This window comes from Myotis lucifugus, unplaced genomic scaffold (assembly GCF_000147115.1).
Source record: "Myotis lucifugus unplaced genomic scaffold, Myoluc2.0 scaffold_197, whole genome shotgun sequence".
In the NCBI taxonomy this organism is placed as follows: domain Eukaryota; kingdom Metazoa; phylum Chordata; class Mammalia; order Chiroptera; family Vespertilionidae; genus Myotis; species Myotis lucifugus.
Genome location: NW_005871245.1, coordinates 2,290,784 through 2,304,337, shown reverse-complemented (window position 1 = coordinate 2,304,337; position 13,554 = coordinate 2,290,784). Strand labels below are relative to the sequence as shown.

General features: G+C 49.0%; 1 protein-coding gene across 3 annotated transcripts; it reads left to right on the top strand.

Annotated features, from left to right (window-relative positions):
- Positions 1–1,723: 1,723 nt before the first annotated feature.
- PIGV (phosphatidylinositol glycan anchor biosynthesis class V) lies at positions 1,724–12,950 on the top strand. 3 transcript variants are annotated; one of them, XM_006097304.3, is made up of 6 exons: positions 1,724–2,387; positions 3,025–3,085; positions 3,332–3,416; positions 6,251–6,384; positions 9,428–10,549; positions 12,586–12,950. In XM_006097304.3, exons 4-6 carry the CDS (start codon positions 6,307–6,309, stop codon positions 12,865–12,867), a joined length of 1,482 nt encoding a protein of 493 aa, XP_006097366.1. In that variant the 5' UTR covers positions 1,724–2,387; positions 3,025–3,085; positions 3,332–3,416; positions 6,251–6,306; the 3' UTR covers positions 12,868–12,950. The 3 variants fall into 3 exon arrangements, with proteins under 3 accessions (XP_006097366.1, XP_023616785.1, XP_006097365.1); XM_023761017.1 differs by lacking the exon at positions 3,025–3,085; XM_006097303.3 differs by lacking the exon at positions 1,724–2,387 and having other exon boundaries at positions 2,406–3,085.
- Positions 12,951–13,554: the final 604 nt, after the last annotated feature.

The window sequence follows — 13,554 nt, the reverse complement described above, 5'->3', positions numbered from 1 at the left end:
AAACAGAACAGGGTGCTGGGCTAGTACAGGGTGGTGATTGTGGCTGGATCGTCAGGGAAGGCCTCTGTGAGGAGGTGACATTCAGCTGACATCTGAATGCAGTGGGTTTGCCAAAGGGTAGTCTGGCAGGGAAGGGTTTCAGGCAGGGGAAACGGCATGAGCAGAGCCAGGCAAGTTCAAAAAACAGAAATGTCACTTCCATCCTAGGATTCTAGAAGCAGTGATGTATTGTTTAGGTCAGGGGTGTGTATTATGAAGTTGTTTCTTGGTGGTGTAGGATCTCTGCTTCTTCATGGAAGTGGCTGGGTGGTGTAGTCATTCTGGAGCCCTGGGATCCATCTCTGTCTCCTTGGCTCCCACAGTGCCGCTCGCTCAGCTGGTTCAGTGCAGATGCAGGCTCCATTTTAGCTGCTGACTCTGAAAGCAGACTAGATAGAGTTGCCTCTTCCACTACGTACTCACAGCCTTGGAGGCTGAGAACCGCCTCCCATCCCACCTAGTCTTCTATTCTGACAAGCCAGGGCTTTGAGAGCACGAGATTCCGCTTCCACGTTTTCCTGTCGGAGCAGGAGCCAGAAAATGAAACAGGAAACAGAGCGGAAGAGGAGGGGGGTGGGTAGCAGAGAAGGAAAAGAAGGAGAAATTGCAGGGAAGTAGAAGATCTGGACAAAGTTCTACCTCTAAAGGGTGACAGATGAGTTTTTAGAAAACATTCTGAATTGTCACAGGAGACTCCTGCCCTTTTTTTTAAAAAAAACAACATATTTTTATTGATTTCAGAGAAGGGCGAGGGAGAGAGAGACAGAAACATCAATGATGGGAGAGAATGCTAAGGGCTGCCTCCTGCACACCCCCTCCTGGGGATAGGGCCTGCAACCCGGACATGTGCCCTGACGGGGAATCAAACCTTGACCATCTGGTTCATAGGTTTCCATGAACCGGATGGAAATATAGATAGGTTTCCTGACCATCAGCCACTGAGCCACACTGGTCAGGCCAAAGATTTTATTTTTATTTCTTTACTTCTCTCATAGGTCGATGCTCACCACGGAGCCACCCAGGCCAGGGCAACCACGCTCCTTTTTACACGTAGATTTTTGAGGGAATCTGGTGTGGGCAGAGGGAAACTTGGAATGCATTTCCTTTCCCCACGTGAATTCACAGAGCAAGGACAGTTCGCTTCTGTTTTGTCTTTGCAAGCAGAGTGCTGCTTGGAGGCCCACGGCTTGTAGAGTCTCCAGCCACAACCAAGTCTCCAGCTGCCCATTCACCTCCGGGTGGGGAAGAGTCTTCTCAACTCCATTCCCCCCTGTCCTCTAACGAACAACTAAAACGGGTTTTATGTTTTATCCACCTTACACACAGCGAATACCTAAGGGTAGTGTAGGTCTCCGGGCCTGAAGTGACCTATAAAGAATCGGAAGATGCCGGCCTGGGCTAGTCGGCCTGGGACGCAGCCCTCGCCTTTGTTCCGCCCGCAGGAGCGGCTGTTGCTGCAGATAAACCTCCCGCGGCTCCGAGGGCCGATAACTGAAACCGCAGGGGCCTGGGCTCCTGAGAAACGAGGAGGCGACCCGCGGAGAAGGATTTATTATCGCTTCCTTTAAGCGGGGTGCAAAGTTGCTCTAACAGTTTCCGTTACAGGGACCAACCGGCCGCTCCTCCCCAACAGACGGTTGTGTCGAGTCGGCTTTTTTTCCTTCTCCTTTTTCGGCCCCACTTCCTACGAGGGAAGCGGCTCGAAGGAGGAAGAAGGGCGGCCTGGGGGGTTCTCGGAAGCGCCTTTCTCCGTCCTCACTGGCCGCCCGAGGTGGGGCTGAGGGCTGGCGGGACAGAAGGCCCCCGGGAGCTGGACGAGTTGGAAGTCAGGGGATCCCCCACTCTTCACACCCAAGACGCAGGGTGCCGCTCAGGCCACAGACACCCCAAGAAGGCGTGTCTTCCTATTCGGAGAACATCTCCTGTGCGCCGGGCCCCGTGCTGAGCTGTCGCCCAGACAGCAGGCAAAGTACGGCTCGGGCTTCTGTGAAGAGAGGCCGCGGGCAGCCCGACTCCGAGAGCCTGCGCACACCGGGGACTCTGGTGTCTGCGGGATGGAACCGGGGCAAGAACCCCGACTCTGACACAGCTGCCCGGGGACCAAGTGAAGGCGGGGGAGGGGGCCGAGGACAGGGTAGTGCGGGAGGGCAAGTCTCCAGGGGTCACCAGGGCGGGAAGGTGCCAGGCGGAGGGCGCAGAGCGGAGGGGCTCGGCCGTCCCCGCCCGCAGGCCCGGAGTCATCATGGCCGCCGCGGAGGGGGCGGAGCAGCTCCGAGCCGGGCGGGGCCGCGGCCGGCGGAGCCAGTGCGCAGGCGCGGCCGCTCGCGTTCCCGGATGGAGGAGCTGAGGTTCGGACCCCGTCTGGGAGGTCGAGTCGGGCAGATGCTGGGGACTCGGCGCCAGCGTGGGAGCCCAAACGTTCTTGGGGGAGGGAAGTTGTCAAACGGAGGCGGAGGGAAATGAGCGGAGGCCGCCGAGAAGCGGAAGCCCCGCCCCCCCGCCATCGCGGCCTCGGGGTGCCGCCTCTTCCTCTGCCGTCTCCCGCCCTCCCCTGCCTTCCGGCCCTGCGGCCGGGCCTGGCCCCGCCGGCCCCCTCGGAACTATCCCCGGGCCCTTTGGGGAGAGGAGATGCCCGGTGCCAGCTCGGGGCTGTGTCTGAAAGAAGCGGGCTAGACGCGGCTCGCGACGGCCAGCGGGGCCTCTGGCCTTGAGGACCCTTGTTTCAGCGATTTCCCCACCCACAGGGGATGACAGTCTCCCCCAGAGTCCAGGGCTCCCGTTCAGGCTTCCCTGCATTCTCAGGCCCTCCCTGCCCTCAACACACCCGGCGTCGGACAAGACCGGGCTGGGGAAGGGAGACCTGGGTTGTAATCCTGTGTTAGAAAGAGCGCATCCGCTTTGGCCGGTGTGAGGCCTGCTAGGAAGAGCATGAGGTTTCAGAATTTAAAAATGAAAGAGAGAAAATGACGTTCTCTTCAAATACAGACTTGAGTGTGCCGCTTGACCCCAGTGAGCCTCAGTTTCCACATCTATAAAAATGGCGACGGTAATTATACTGCCCTCACAGGGTTTAATGAGATCTCTCATGCAAAAACTAGGGAGATTTTTTATTACTCACCTCAGGGGCCTATTTATCTCATGGGAAAATGGAGTAAAACTAGTAGCTTTGTGTCCTGACAGTTCAGAGAGAGTGATTTGGCAAAGGGGTTGTTGGGAAGTGAGGGTGGCAATTAGCTGAGAGGGAGGACTCACTGGCTTTATTTTGTTTTTACTTGGTTTACCTGTAAATTAGGGCTACAAGTCTCCTGTGGTCGCTGGGGCTAGAGCTTGACTCTGGAGAGAGGAAGGAAGAATGGCAGCCTGGTGAAGAGGCAGAGGTGGGTTAAGTGCTTTTCTGTTCCTAACTTCTCTTCTGCATGTGGATGGGAACTGAAGAAGGGCAGAAAGCGAAGGGTAGAGAACCAGTGACCGTGTGAGGTTTGGTGGTGCCTGTTTCTATGATTCCTCTTGATTCAGCGAGTCAAACGTTGGAAATGTTGGATAGACGCACAAACTGCCTCTTTGGGGTTTTCCGAAGCTTGCCTTTGAACTGAATTTTGATGAGCAAACCGGTGTGCTGTTGGTGGCCCCTCCCTTCCTCTTGGCTTCCTGGTGATGGAGTAAGCAGCAGGCGCCCCCTTGTGCTGAGGATAGGTACTGTTGCTATTGGCCAATCTTGCTTCCTTTATGGAGAAATTTTATTTTTCTACTAGAGGCCCAGTGCACGAAATTTGTGCACTGGAGGGAGGGTCCCCTCAGTCCGGGAGCCCTCGGGGGATGTCTGACTGACGGGGAGCAGGCCTAAGCCGGCAGTCGGATGTCCTTAGTGTTGCAGTGGAGGCGGGAGAGGCTCGCTCGCCAGCCGTGAGCCCGGCTCAGGGCTTCTGGCTGAGCGGTGCTCTCCCTGTGGGAGCACACTGACCACCAGGGTGCAGCTCCTGCATTGAGTGTCTTCCCCCTGGTGGTTACTGAGCATCATAGCAGCCATTCGTTCTGCCGTTCGGTCGATTTGCATATTACCCTTTTATTATATAGGACTAGAGACCTGGTGCACAGATTCGTGCACTGGTGGGGTCCCTCGGTCTGGCCTGCACCCTCTCACAATCTGGGACCCCTCAGGTGATGTCGGACTGCCAATTTTGGCCCAATCCCCACAGGCCAGGCCGAGGGACCCCACCAGTGCACGAATCTGTGCACCGGGTTTCTTGTATGCATATGAGATCTTTGGTTAATCTCTTCACACCCTCTCCCCTACCCCCTTTCCTCTGAGATTCATCAGTCTGTTCCATGTTTCCATGCCTATGCATTGAGTGTCTGCCCCCCTTGTGGTCAGTGTGCATCATAGCTACTGGCCCAACGGTCACTTAGGCTTTTAGATATATAGATGGCTTCTTGTGACTTTGTAGTCTTGCTCTTAACAGGAGTATGGTGAGAAGAATCCTTTAAGCAGGGATTTTATTTTATTTTTTATTTTTTTAATCTTTAATATCTTTATTGGTTAAGGTATTCTTGTGACTTTGTAGTCTTCCCCCAATTAGCCCCCAACCTCCCCCCCCCCCCCAGCAGTGATTTTATACCCAGAGCCAATGAACTGGTAATGACACATCCTGTTCTTACCACTTACACTCAATCAGAACACAGGCTTAAGATAGTTTGTTTGTATGCTAGGCCCTGGGGATGTAGTTGTGAACCCTTAAGGAAGACAAAGCCCCTGCCCTCCCAAGCAACTTACTTAAGCAATAGCACTAAGACCACATGTCAGAGTACAATGAGAACACATAGTCTAGTGAAGGTCAGACAAGAATTTCAGACAAGTGATACCTAAAGGCTTGGTAGGTATTAGCCAGATCAGAGAAGAAAGAAAAATATTCCAGCCCTCCCTGTTAATTTCTCAATTTTTTTTTTTCTTTAGGGATAGAACCCTGACATACATCAGGAACTCAGTGGATGTTTGTGGGGTGGAACTGGGGCAAGAACACCAAATCAGGGAGTTGTATCTGATGTTCTTGCCCTTCTTTCTGATTTCCCAGACTGGTTTTGTAAGAGCCATTGCTACTTCTTTTAGCCCAAGAGACTGTGTGGTGTGTTGTTTTTTGTTTTGTTTTGTTTTTAATAATAAAAAGCCTTGAAGTGCATTCCTTGCCTCAAAATGGCTTTGCAGTTGTTTATATGTTGCTGCCATTCCAACAAAGAAATGCGAAATACATTTTCTCTGTCTCTAGTAGTCAACTCTGTCTTCCCCCTAAGTTTGTTTTAGCAATGTAAGCTGGTTTAAGTCCTGCCGAGTGGTGGTTTTCTTTTCCTTCTCCACTTAATTTAACAGACCAGCTGAACACACATCAGAGAGCTAAGCTGAAGTGTGTAGTCATTATGGTCTTTCCAGTTCAGTTCTATGCCCCATTTTTGGGACTCTGGTTTGGGACCTAGTTTATTATTCTGGGCAAGAGGAAAAGGGCACACACCAAATAACACCAACCACAATATAGATGTAGTAGTACTTCTTCACACTTTAGTCCAGTTCACCGTCATGACAGTTTTGTGAGATGGGCAAAATGATCTGATCTCATTGTATACATAAAGAACTGAGGTTCAGAAGGACTAAATGAGAACTTGTGAGTGACAGAGCCAGGGCCTGAACTTAGGTCTTTAGTTCCTGCATACTGAAGGGGGGGGAGGGGGGCACTCAACAAGCTTTTTAAAGATGTGCTGCGAGCCCTAGCCTGTTTGGCTCACTGGTTAAAGTGTCTGCCCCAGGGACCGCAGGGTCCTCGATTTGATTCCCATCAAAGGCCGGGAATGAGTGCGAGGCAACCAATCGATGTGTCTCTTTCACATCTATGTTTCTCCGTCTCTTCCCCTCCTCCATTCTCTCTAAAAAAAAAAAAACAATGGAAAACATATCCTTGGGTGAGGATTAACAAAAAAAAAAGATTTGCTGTGAATTTAGCTTTCCGATTTCATGCCTATATGTGTGGAATTTTCCCAACAGGAACATAGTGCTTCAGAGTGACACCAAATGACATCTGCCTTCAAGATGCTTTTCCCTCCTTTGGGAAGTTAAGTGGTTAAATTTGCCTAGTAATGCTGAAGGGGGAGTCTCCTGTGGAGAACGCTTTCAGGAATTTACTTTCAGCCCATGTGTGACATTTCCTTCTTGGGTTTTGGAGTTTAGAAACCTGAGGGAGCTCAGTCCTGGCAGCAACACCCTTGAATTCCTGTGGTGAGAGGATGTGGCCCCTGGACCCATCCCGGAAAGAGGTGCTGAGGTTTGCGGTCAGCTGCCGGGCCCTGACTCTGGTGCTACAGGTCAGTCTCTGATCTTTTGTGCTGAACATGCCGTTGCCACATGACTGGGCTAGACACTAAGAATAGTCCTCATCTTCTTTCCACCTCCGAGGTGTGCCCCCCCAGGTGGTTGGAACCATAGACACTTAGGCTTCATAGCTGGAAAATGGGCAAGACTCTTAGGAATGGTCTTTAATCCCTTGTTTTACACATGAACAGCAGAGGCCCAGAAGGTTTAAAGAGCTTCCCTAAAGTCACTACGCTGCTGTAAAAAAAGAAGGAATTCTTTTTTTTTTTAAATAGTCGTGTTTTATTTATTTATTTATTTATTTATTTATTTATTTATTTATTTTATTGGTTTTTTACAGAGAGGAAGGGAGAGGGATAGAGAGTTAGAAACATCGATGAGAGAGAAACATCGATCAGCTGCCTCCTGCACACCCCCCCGCTGGGGATTGAGCCCACAACCCGGGCATGTGCCATTGACTGAATCGAAACTGGGACCCTTCAGTTTGCAGGCCGTGGCTCTATCCACTGAGCCAAACCAGCTATGGCTGTCATCTGTGTTAATGACAGCTCATTCCTCCTCATTCCTTGAAAGTTTTAGCTTCTGATTCAGTTACTCTTTCCAGCACAACTATTGATTTCTTGATGGTTTGAATATTAATAAGGCTGATACACCTGACCATTATCTCCTATCATTTCAGCTCACTTTCTCTAGTATCCCAGCTCTAATGATTCTTTTAACCCCTCAGGATTTATAATCCATTGATCCTACCACTTTTCGCTGACTCTCACCAACCTCAAGCCTTCAGCTCCACTTTTTACTGAGCTTGGATTCCATGCTCCATCATGCATACACACACAGCTCACTTACTCCCTTCTCCCTATGTCCAACCTTGGTTAAATTCAGTTCTCTGTCATTCCATGCTTGCATCTGCCCAGAGTAAAACACACAACTGTAGTAACTAGTTTCCTTTTATTCAATATCATTAATCCAATTGAGTCTTTAATGCTACCTGGCAATGTTAGTGTATTTCTCTTGTCCATGCACCCCACCCCACCTCCATTTTCTGCACATTCGAATCACTGGGGAGAGTTTTAAAAAAACTCAATGCCCAGGCTGTAACCCATACCAGTTAAATCATCAACTCTGGAGAAGGAACCCAGGCATTGGTATTTCTAAAACTACCTGGGTGATTCCCTGTTTTGAGAGCTGAGATTATAGATGACATATTTTACATGTGTTAGTCTTTAATAAGTCTCTAATGTCTTTTCCCCAAATTGCTTTCCTGAGTAAAAAATAGAAGCAACCAGAAGCGACTTTCTTTTTTTTTTTAAATATATTTTTATTGATTTTAGAGAGGAAGGGAGAGGAAGAGAAAGATAGAAACACCAATGATGAGAGAGAATCATGGATTGGCTGCCTCCTGCATGCCCCCTACTGGGGATTGAGCCTGCAACCCTGGCATGTGCCCTTGACTAGAATCGAACCCAAGACCCTTCAGTCCACAGGCTGATGCTCTATCCACTGAGCCAAACCAGCTAGGGCCAGAAGCGACTTTCTGCATGCTCACACCACATCCATCAGCATACCTACATCTTCACCTCTGTGCCTTCACTGTGGAAGGTTGGGTGAGCTGTCTGTCCTCCTCTCCAAGGCTGGCTCCTCCACCTGTGCAGCAGATTCCATCCCCTGTCGCCTGCTCCAGCAGTTCTCCATTCTCTTTCTTGTGTACTCGTTTCCTTTCCACGGATTTATTCCCACTAGGAAACACTTATCTCCCACCTTAAATATATATATATTTTTTATTGATTTCAGAGAGGAAGGGAGAGGGAGAGAGAGATAGAAACATCAATGATGAGAGAGAATCATTGATCAGCTGCCTCCTGCATGCCCCCTGCTGGGAATTGAACCCACAACCTGGACATGTGACCTGACTGGGAATTGAACTGTGACCTCAGCCACAGAGCCACACCAGCCGGGCTATCTCCCACCTTAAAAAAAAAAAAGATTTATCTTTACCCACATTGTCATTCTCCTACTACCCCATTTCTCTGCTTGCCTTTACAGCAAACCTCCTCCAAATAATTGTCTTATGCACTATCTCCCTTCTTCCCTTTGCTGTTGAACCCAGTCTAGGCAATCTTCTCTCTCCTCCACCCCACTGAAATAGCTCTTGTCAAAGTCACCAGTGACCTTCACATTGCTAAATCTAGTGATCAGTTTTCAGTCCCCATCTTACTTATTGGTAGCACTTAACAGAACTGATCACTCCCTTGCTTCACTTGGATCTAAGACACCATACTCTCCTATTTTTCCCCTACCTCACTGACTGTTTCTTCTTTTTTGTGTGTGATTTTGAAAGCACATTTATTAAAGCTGGGGACAGTTAAACAAGGAAGGGCTTAGAATAGAAGAAGCAACTTTTCTATCCTAGGCAGGGCTGCTTAGCTCTCTAGACATGTTATGGAAAAGAAATGAGTCTAGCGGAACTGCTTTGGCTCACTGAGAAATCAGAGAAAAGGGGACACTGGAAGCAATGAGGGTTAGCCCAGGACGAGCTGCCCGCTGCCCATTGCTCCCCTGGTTGCAAGTCTCCTGGGGTCCCTTAGAGTTTAGGAGATCCATGCCTGAAAGGGAAGAAGAAGGGAAAGGAAAAGCTGCAGGGGTGCTCTCGGGCGGAGGAGTGTGCCTGACTGTTTTTTATCTTCACTGCGGGATCCTCACCCCCTTTCAAGTCACTAAATGTTGATGGGAACAGGGCCCAGTCTGCGGAGCTCTGTCTGTATGTCCTAGCGCTCGCCTTCAGTCCCATACCTTTAAATACTGCCCGTTACTTATGACTCCCAAATTTATATCTCTAGCCCTGATCATTCTTCTGACCTTCAGACTCATATATCTCACTGCCTCATTGACCTCTGCACTGGAATGTCCAACTCAAATTTAACCAGTCCAAAACTGACTGATTCCCCCCAAACAAATCTGTTCTTAATTTTATTAAATAGTAATTATTTTTTTCTAGTTGTTCAACCAAACTCCTGGTTCTTCTTCATCCCACAGGCTCTCTTCAATGCCTTCATCCCAGATCACCATGCAGAAGCCTTCTCTCCTCCTCGCCTTGCCCCCTCGGGCTCTGTGGACCAACTCGTGGAAGGTCTTCTGGGTGGCCTGTCTCACTGGGATGCTGAACACTTTCTGTTCATTGCTGAGCATGGCTACCTGTATGAGCACAACTTTGCCTTCTTCCCTGGTTTCCCCCTGGCCCTGTTGGTGGGGACTGAATTGCTGAGACCCCTGCGGGGGTTACTGAGCCTACGGAGTTGCCTATTAATCTCAGTAGCATTGCTCAACTCCTTGTTCTCTATCCTGGCTGCAGTTGCACTTCACGACCTGGGCTGTCTGGTTTTGCACTGTCCCCGCCAGGCCTTTTACGGAGCACTGCTTTTCTGCCTCAGCCCTGCCAATGTCTTCCTGGCTGCTGGTTACTCAGAAGCTTTGTTTGCCCTCCTGACATTCACCGCCATGGGGCAGCTGGAAAGGGGCCGAAGCTGGACTAGTGGACTCCTCTTTGCTCTTGCTACTGGTGTACGCTCCAACGGGCTGGTCAGCGTTGGCTTCCTCGTACATTCTCAGTGCCAAGGCTTTTTCTCTTCTCTCCTGGTGCTGAATCCTCTGAGGCAGCTCTTGAAGCTGATGGGCTCTGTGTTCCTGTCTGTGCTCACACTTGGTCTTCCCTTTGCCCTCTTTCAGTATTACGCCTACACCCAGTTCTGTCTGCCAGGCTCAGCCCGCTCCATCCCTAAGCCCTTGCTGCAGTTAGCTGTGGACAAGGGCTACCGGATTGCAGAAGGAAATGAACCACCTTGGTGCTCCTGGGAACTTCCCCTAATATACAGCTATATCCAGGATGTCTACTGGAATGTTGGCTTTTTGAGATACTATGAGCTTAAGCAGGTGCCCAATTTTCTGCTGGCTGCACCAGTGGCTATACTGGTTACCTGGGGAACGTGGACATATGTGACCACCCACCCGTGGCTCTGCCTTACACTTGGGATGCGAAGGAACAAGAGCGATGAGACTCTAGAGAAGCCTGATCCTGGATTCCTCAGCCCTCGGGTGTTTGTGTACCTGGTTCACGCTGCAGCGCTGCTGCTGTTTGGCAGTTTGTGCATGCACATTCAGGTGAGGTGGACTCCTGGCTGGGAAAAGGATGTGAATACAGACAGAATCCCTGGGCCAGGAATGGGGAAGACGGCTAACTTCTCCCATTTGAGTGAACTGTGCCTAGTTTGTTTATTCAACAACTATGTGAGGGCTTTATTTGTGCTAGACCCTGGGTCAGACCACAGAAGATGGAACATGAGTAAGATAAGATTGCTACTCTAATGCATCTCATGGTAGAAATGGGAGACAGACATTGAACAGGTGAAATTATAGGACAGTGGGATGGGAGAGAATTTGCTGTTTTGAGATAAAGTATTGTGGGAAGCACAGAGGAACAAAATAGCTGACTGAAGGAGGGTGTCATATTTAGGCCAGGTCATAAAGAATACGAAGAAATTCCATTTAAGAAGCAAAGGAAGGGTGTGTACAAATATATAAGAATTGTAAGAGGACCTGATTTGACTGAGATAGAGGAATGGGCACAGAGAATACCTCTGGGACCTTCCCCTAATACACAGTTATACCCAGAATGTCAACTTGATAGTTGGCTCTCTGAGGTACTCAGCGGGTGCTCAGTTTTCAGAGGAGACATCTTGTGCAATGTTCGGGGTGGTGGTGTAATATAAAGGGATGGGAAAGGTTTGATCATTAATTCCATCTTTTGTTGTTGTTGTTAATCCTCACTCAAGGATATTTTTCCATTGATTTTTAGAGAGAGTGGAAGGGAGAGGGAGAGACAGAGAGAAACATCGATGTGAGAGAGACACATCGTTTGGTTCCACCAGGGCCGGGGAACCTGCAACCAAGGTACGTGCCCTTGACTGGAATCGAACCCGGGACGCTTCAGTCTGTGGGCTGACACTCCATCTACTGAGCCAAAAGGGCTAAGGCAATTTCATCTTCTTTGTTTCTGGCTGTGGCTCCAGTTTTTTTGTTCTTTTTTTTTTTAATATATTTTATTGATTTTTTACAGAGAGGAAGGGAGAGAGATAGAGAGCTAGAAACATCGATGAGAGAGAAACATCGATCAGCTGCCTCCTGCACATCTCCCACTGGGGATATGCCCGCAACCAAGGTACATGCCCTTGACCGGAATCGAACCCGGGACCTTTCAGTCCGAAGGCCGACGCTCTATCCACTGAGCCAAACCGGTTTTGGCTTTTGTTCTTTTTTTAAAAATATATTTTATTGATATTTTACAGAGAGGGAGAGGATAGAGAGTCAGAAGCATCGATGAGAGAGAAACATCGATCAGCTGCCTCCTGCACACCTCCCACTGGGGATGTGCCCGCAACCAAGGTACATGCCCTTGGCCGGAATCGAACCCAGGACCCTTCAGTCCGCAGGCCGACGCTCTATCTACTGAGCCAAACCGGTTAGGGCTGTGGCTCCAGTTTCATCTTAACTCTGAGGAAGTCTTTTTGTCTCCATACTGTCTCTCCTTAGCAGTTTCAGGCACACATGGGCTGTTTGTAAAGTTCTCTGAGCTGTGCGAATAAGAGGCATAGGGGAAACAGAAAATAGCATTCTGTGTTTGTCGCTGGATTCGCTAGTAGAGGGAATGCCAGCAAAGGTTAGCATTTCCAGGTAGGTGAGGGAGGCCATTTGGCTCTGAACGCCCCTAGAAGGGAGAATGTTAAACCATAGTATCCTCTGCTCCCTTTCCCTCTGCTTTGTATCCCCCTGGGATGAGGGAACCACCTTACATTCCCAAAGCCCCACATCACAACCTAGAGTTAGAGTCCAAGCAAAGGGTTTTTTTTTTTTAATTGGATCCCATAATTGGACCCTGCAAAGGGTTTTTTTTTATTGATTAACTCATTATTGTGGTAATTAGTCTAGCTATTTTTATTTGTAACATTGAGGTCACTGGCTGATATCATGCACAGCTTTATAAGGCATATCCTAAGCTATACTAAATTTTATGTCCAGCATAATACATTTCTAGTCATGGGATTATAGTTCACCCAGCAGCAGGCAAGCCCCAGGCTGGTCCAATTTGAGGCAGTGACATTCCAATAAATGTGTGGGTTTCCCCCTATTATGATTTCCAGGTTCTCACCAGGTTTTTGGGTTCCTCCACTCCTATTGTGTACTGGTTTCCAGCTTACTTGCTTCAGCATCAAGAGCCACTGCTGAGATCTCTAGAGACTGTGCCTTGGAAGCCTCTTGCAGAAGACTCCCCACCAGGACAAAGGGTCCCCAGAAACTCTATCATGGGACTTCTGTACAACTGGAAAACCTGTTCTCGAGTCACACGGTGCATTCTAGGCTACTTCCTGACTTACTGGCTCCTGGGACTGCTCTTGCATTGCAACTTCCTGCCTTGGACATGACCTGGAGTCTCTGGGGACAGACTTGAAGCCAACTTAACCAGGAATCTGAAAGTACAAATATATAAAAACACTGCCTGCACTGCCTTGGGATCCTTGCTCTGTCCATTAGAAACTCTCTCTCTATTTGAAGGTTGGTTAGGAGTGGGAACGGTATGAGCCACTGGAGATCCCCTATGGTCCTGGCTATGGAAAATTTTAGAATAGTAACTATTTTTACAGAAAGTGAAAAAATCATATTACAGTTCTGAAGTATAACTGGATCTGTCTCTTCAACCAAGCACAGCAGAGATCGTTTTAAACTTACCACTGACCCACATGTAATTTTGTTGTTGTTAATCCTCACCCGAGGATATTTTCCATATATATATATATAATTGATTTCAGAGAGAAAGGGAGAGGGAGAAAGAGATAGAAACATCAATGATGAGAGAGAACCATTGATTGGCTGCCTCCTGCACACCCTCTACTAGGGATCAAGCCCAGAACCCTTCAGTCTCCAGGCTGATGTTCTGTCCACTGAACCAAACTGGCTAGGGTTCCATTGATTTTTATAGAGTGGAAGGCAGGGGAAGAGAGAAAGAAGGATCCATGTGAGAGAAACACATTGATCAGTTTCCTGCATAAGCCCCAACTGGGGGCCAGGGATCACACCTGCAACCCAGATGATCAAACCTGCTACCCTTTGGT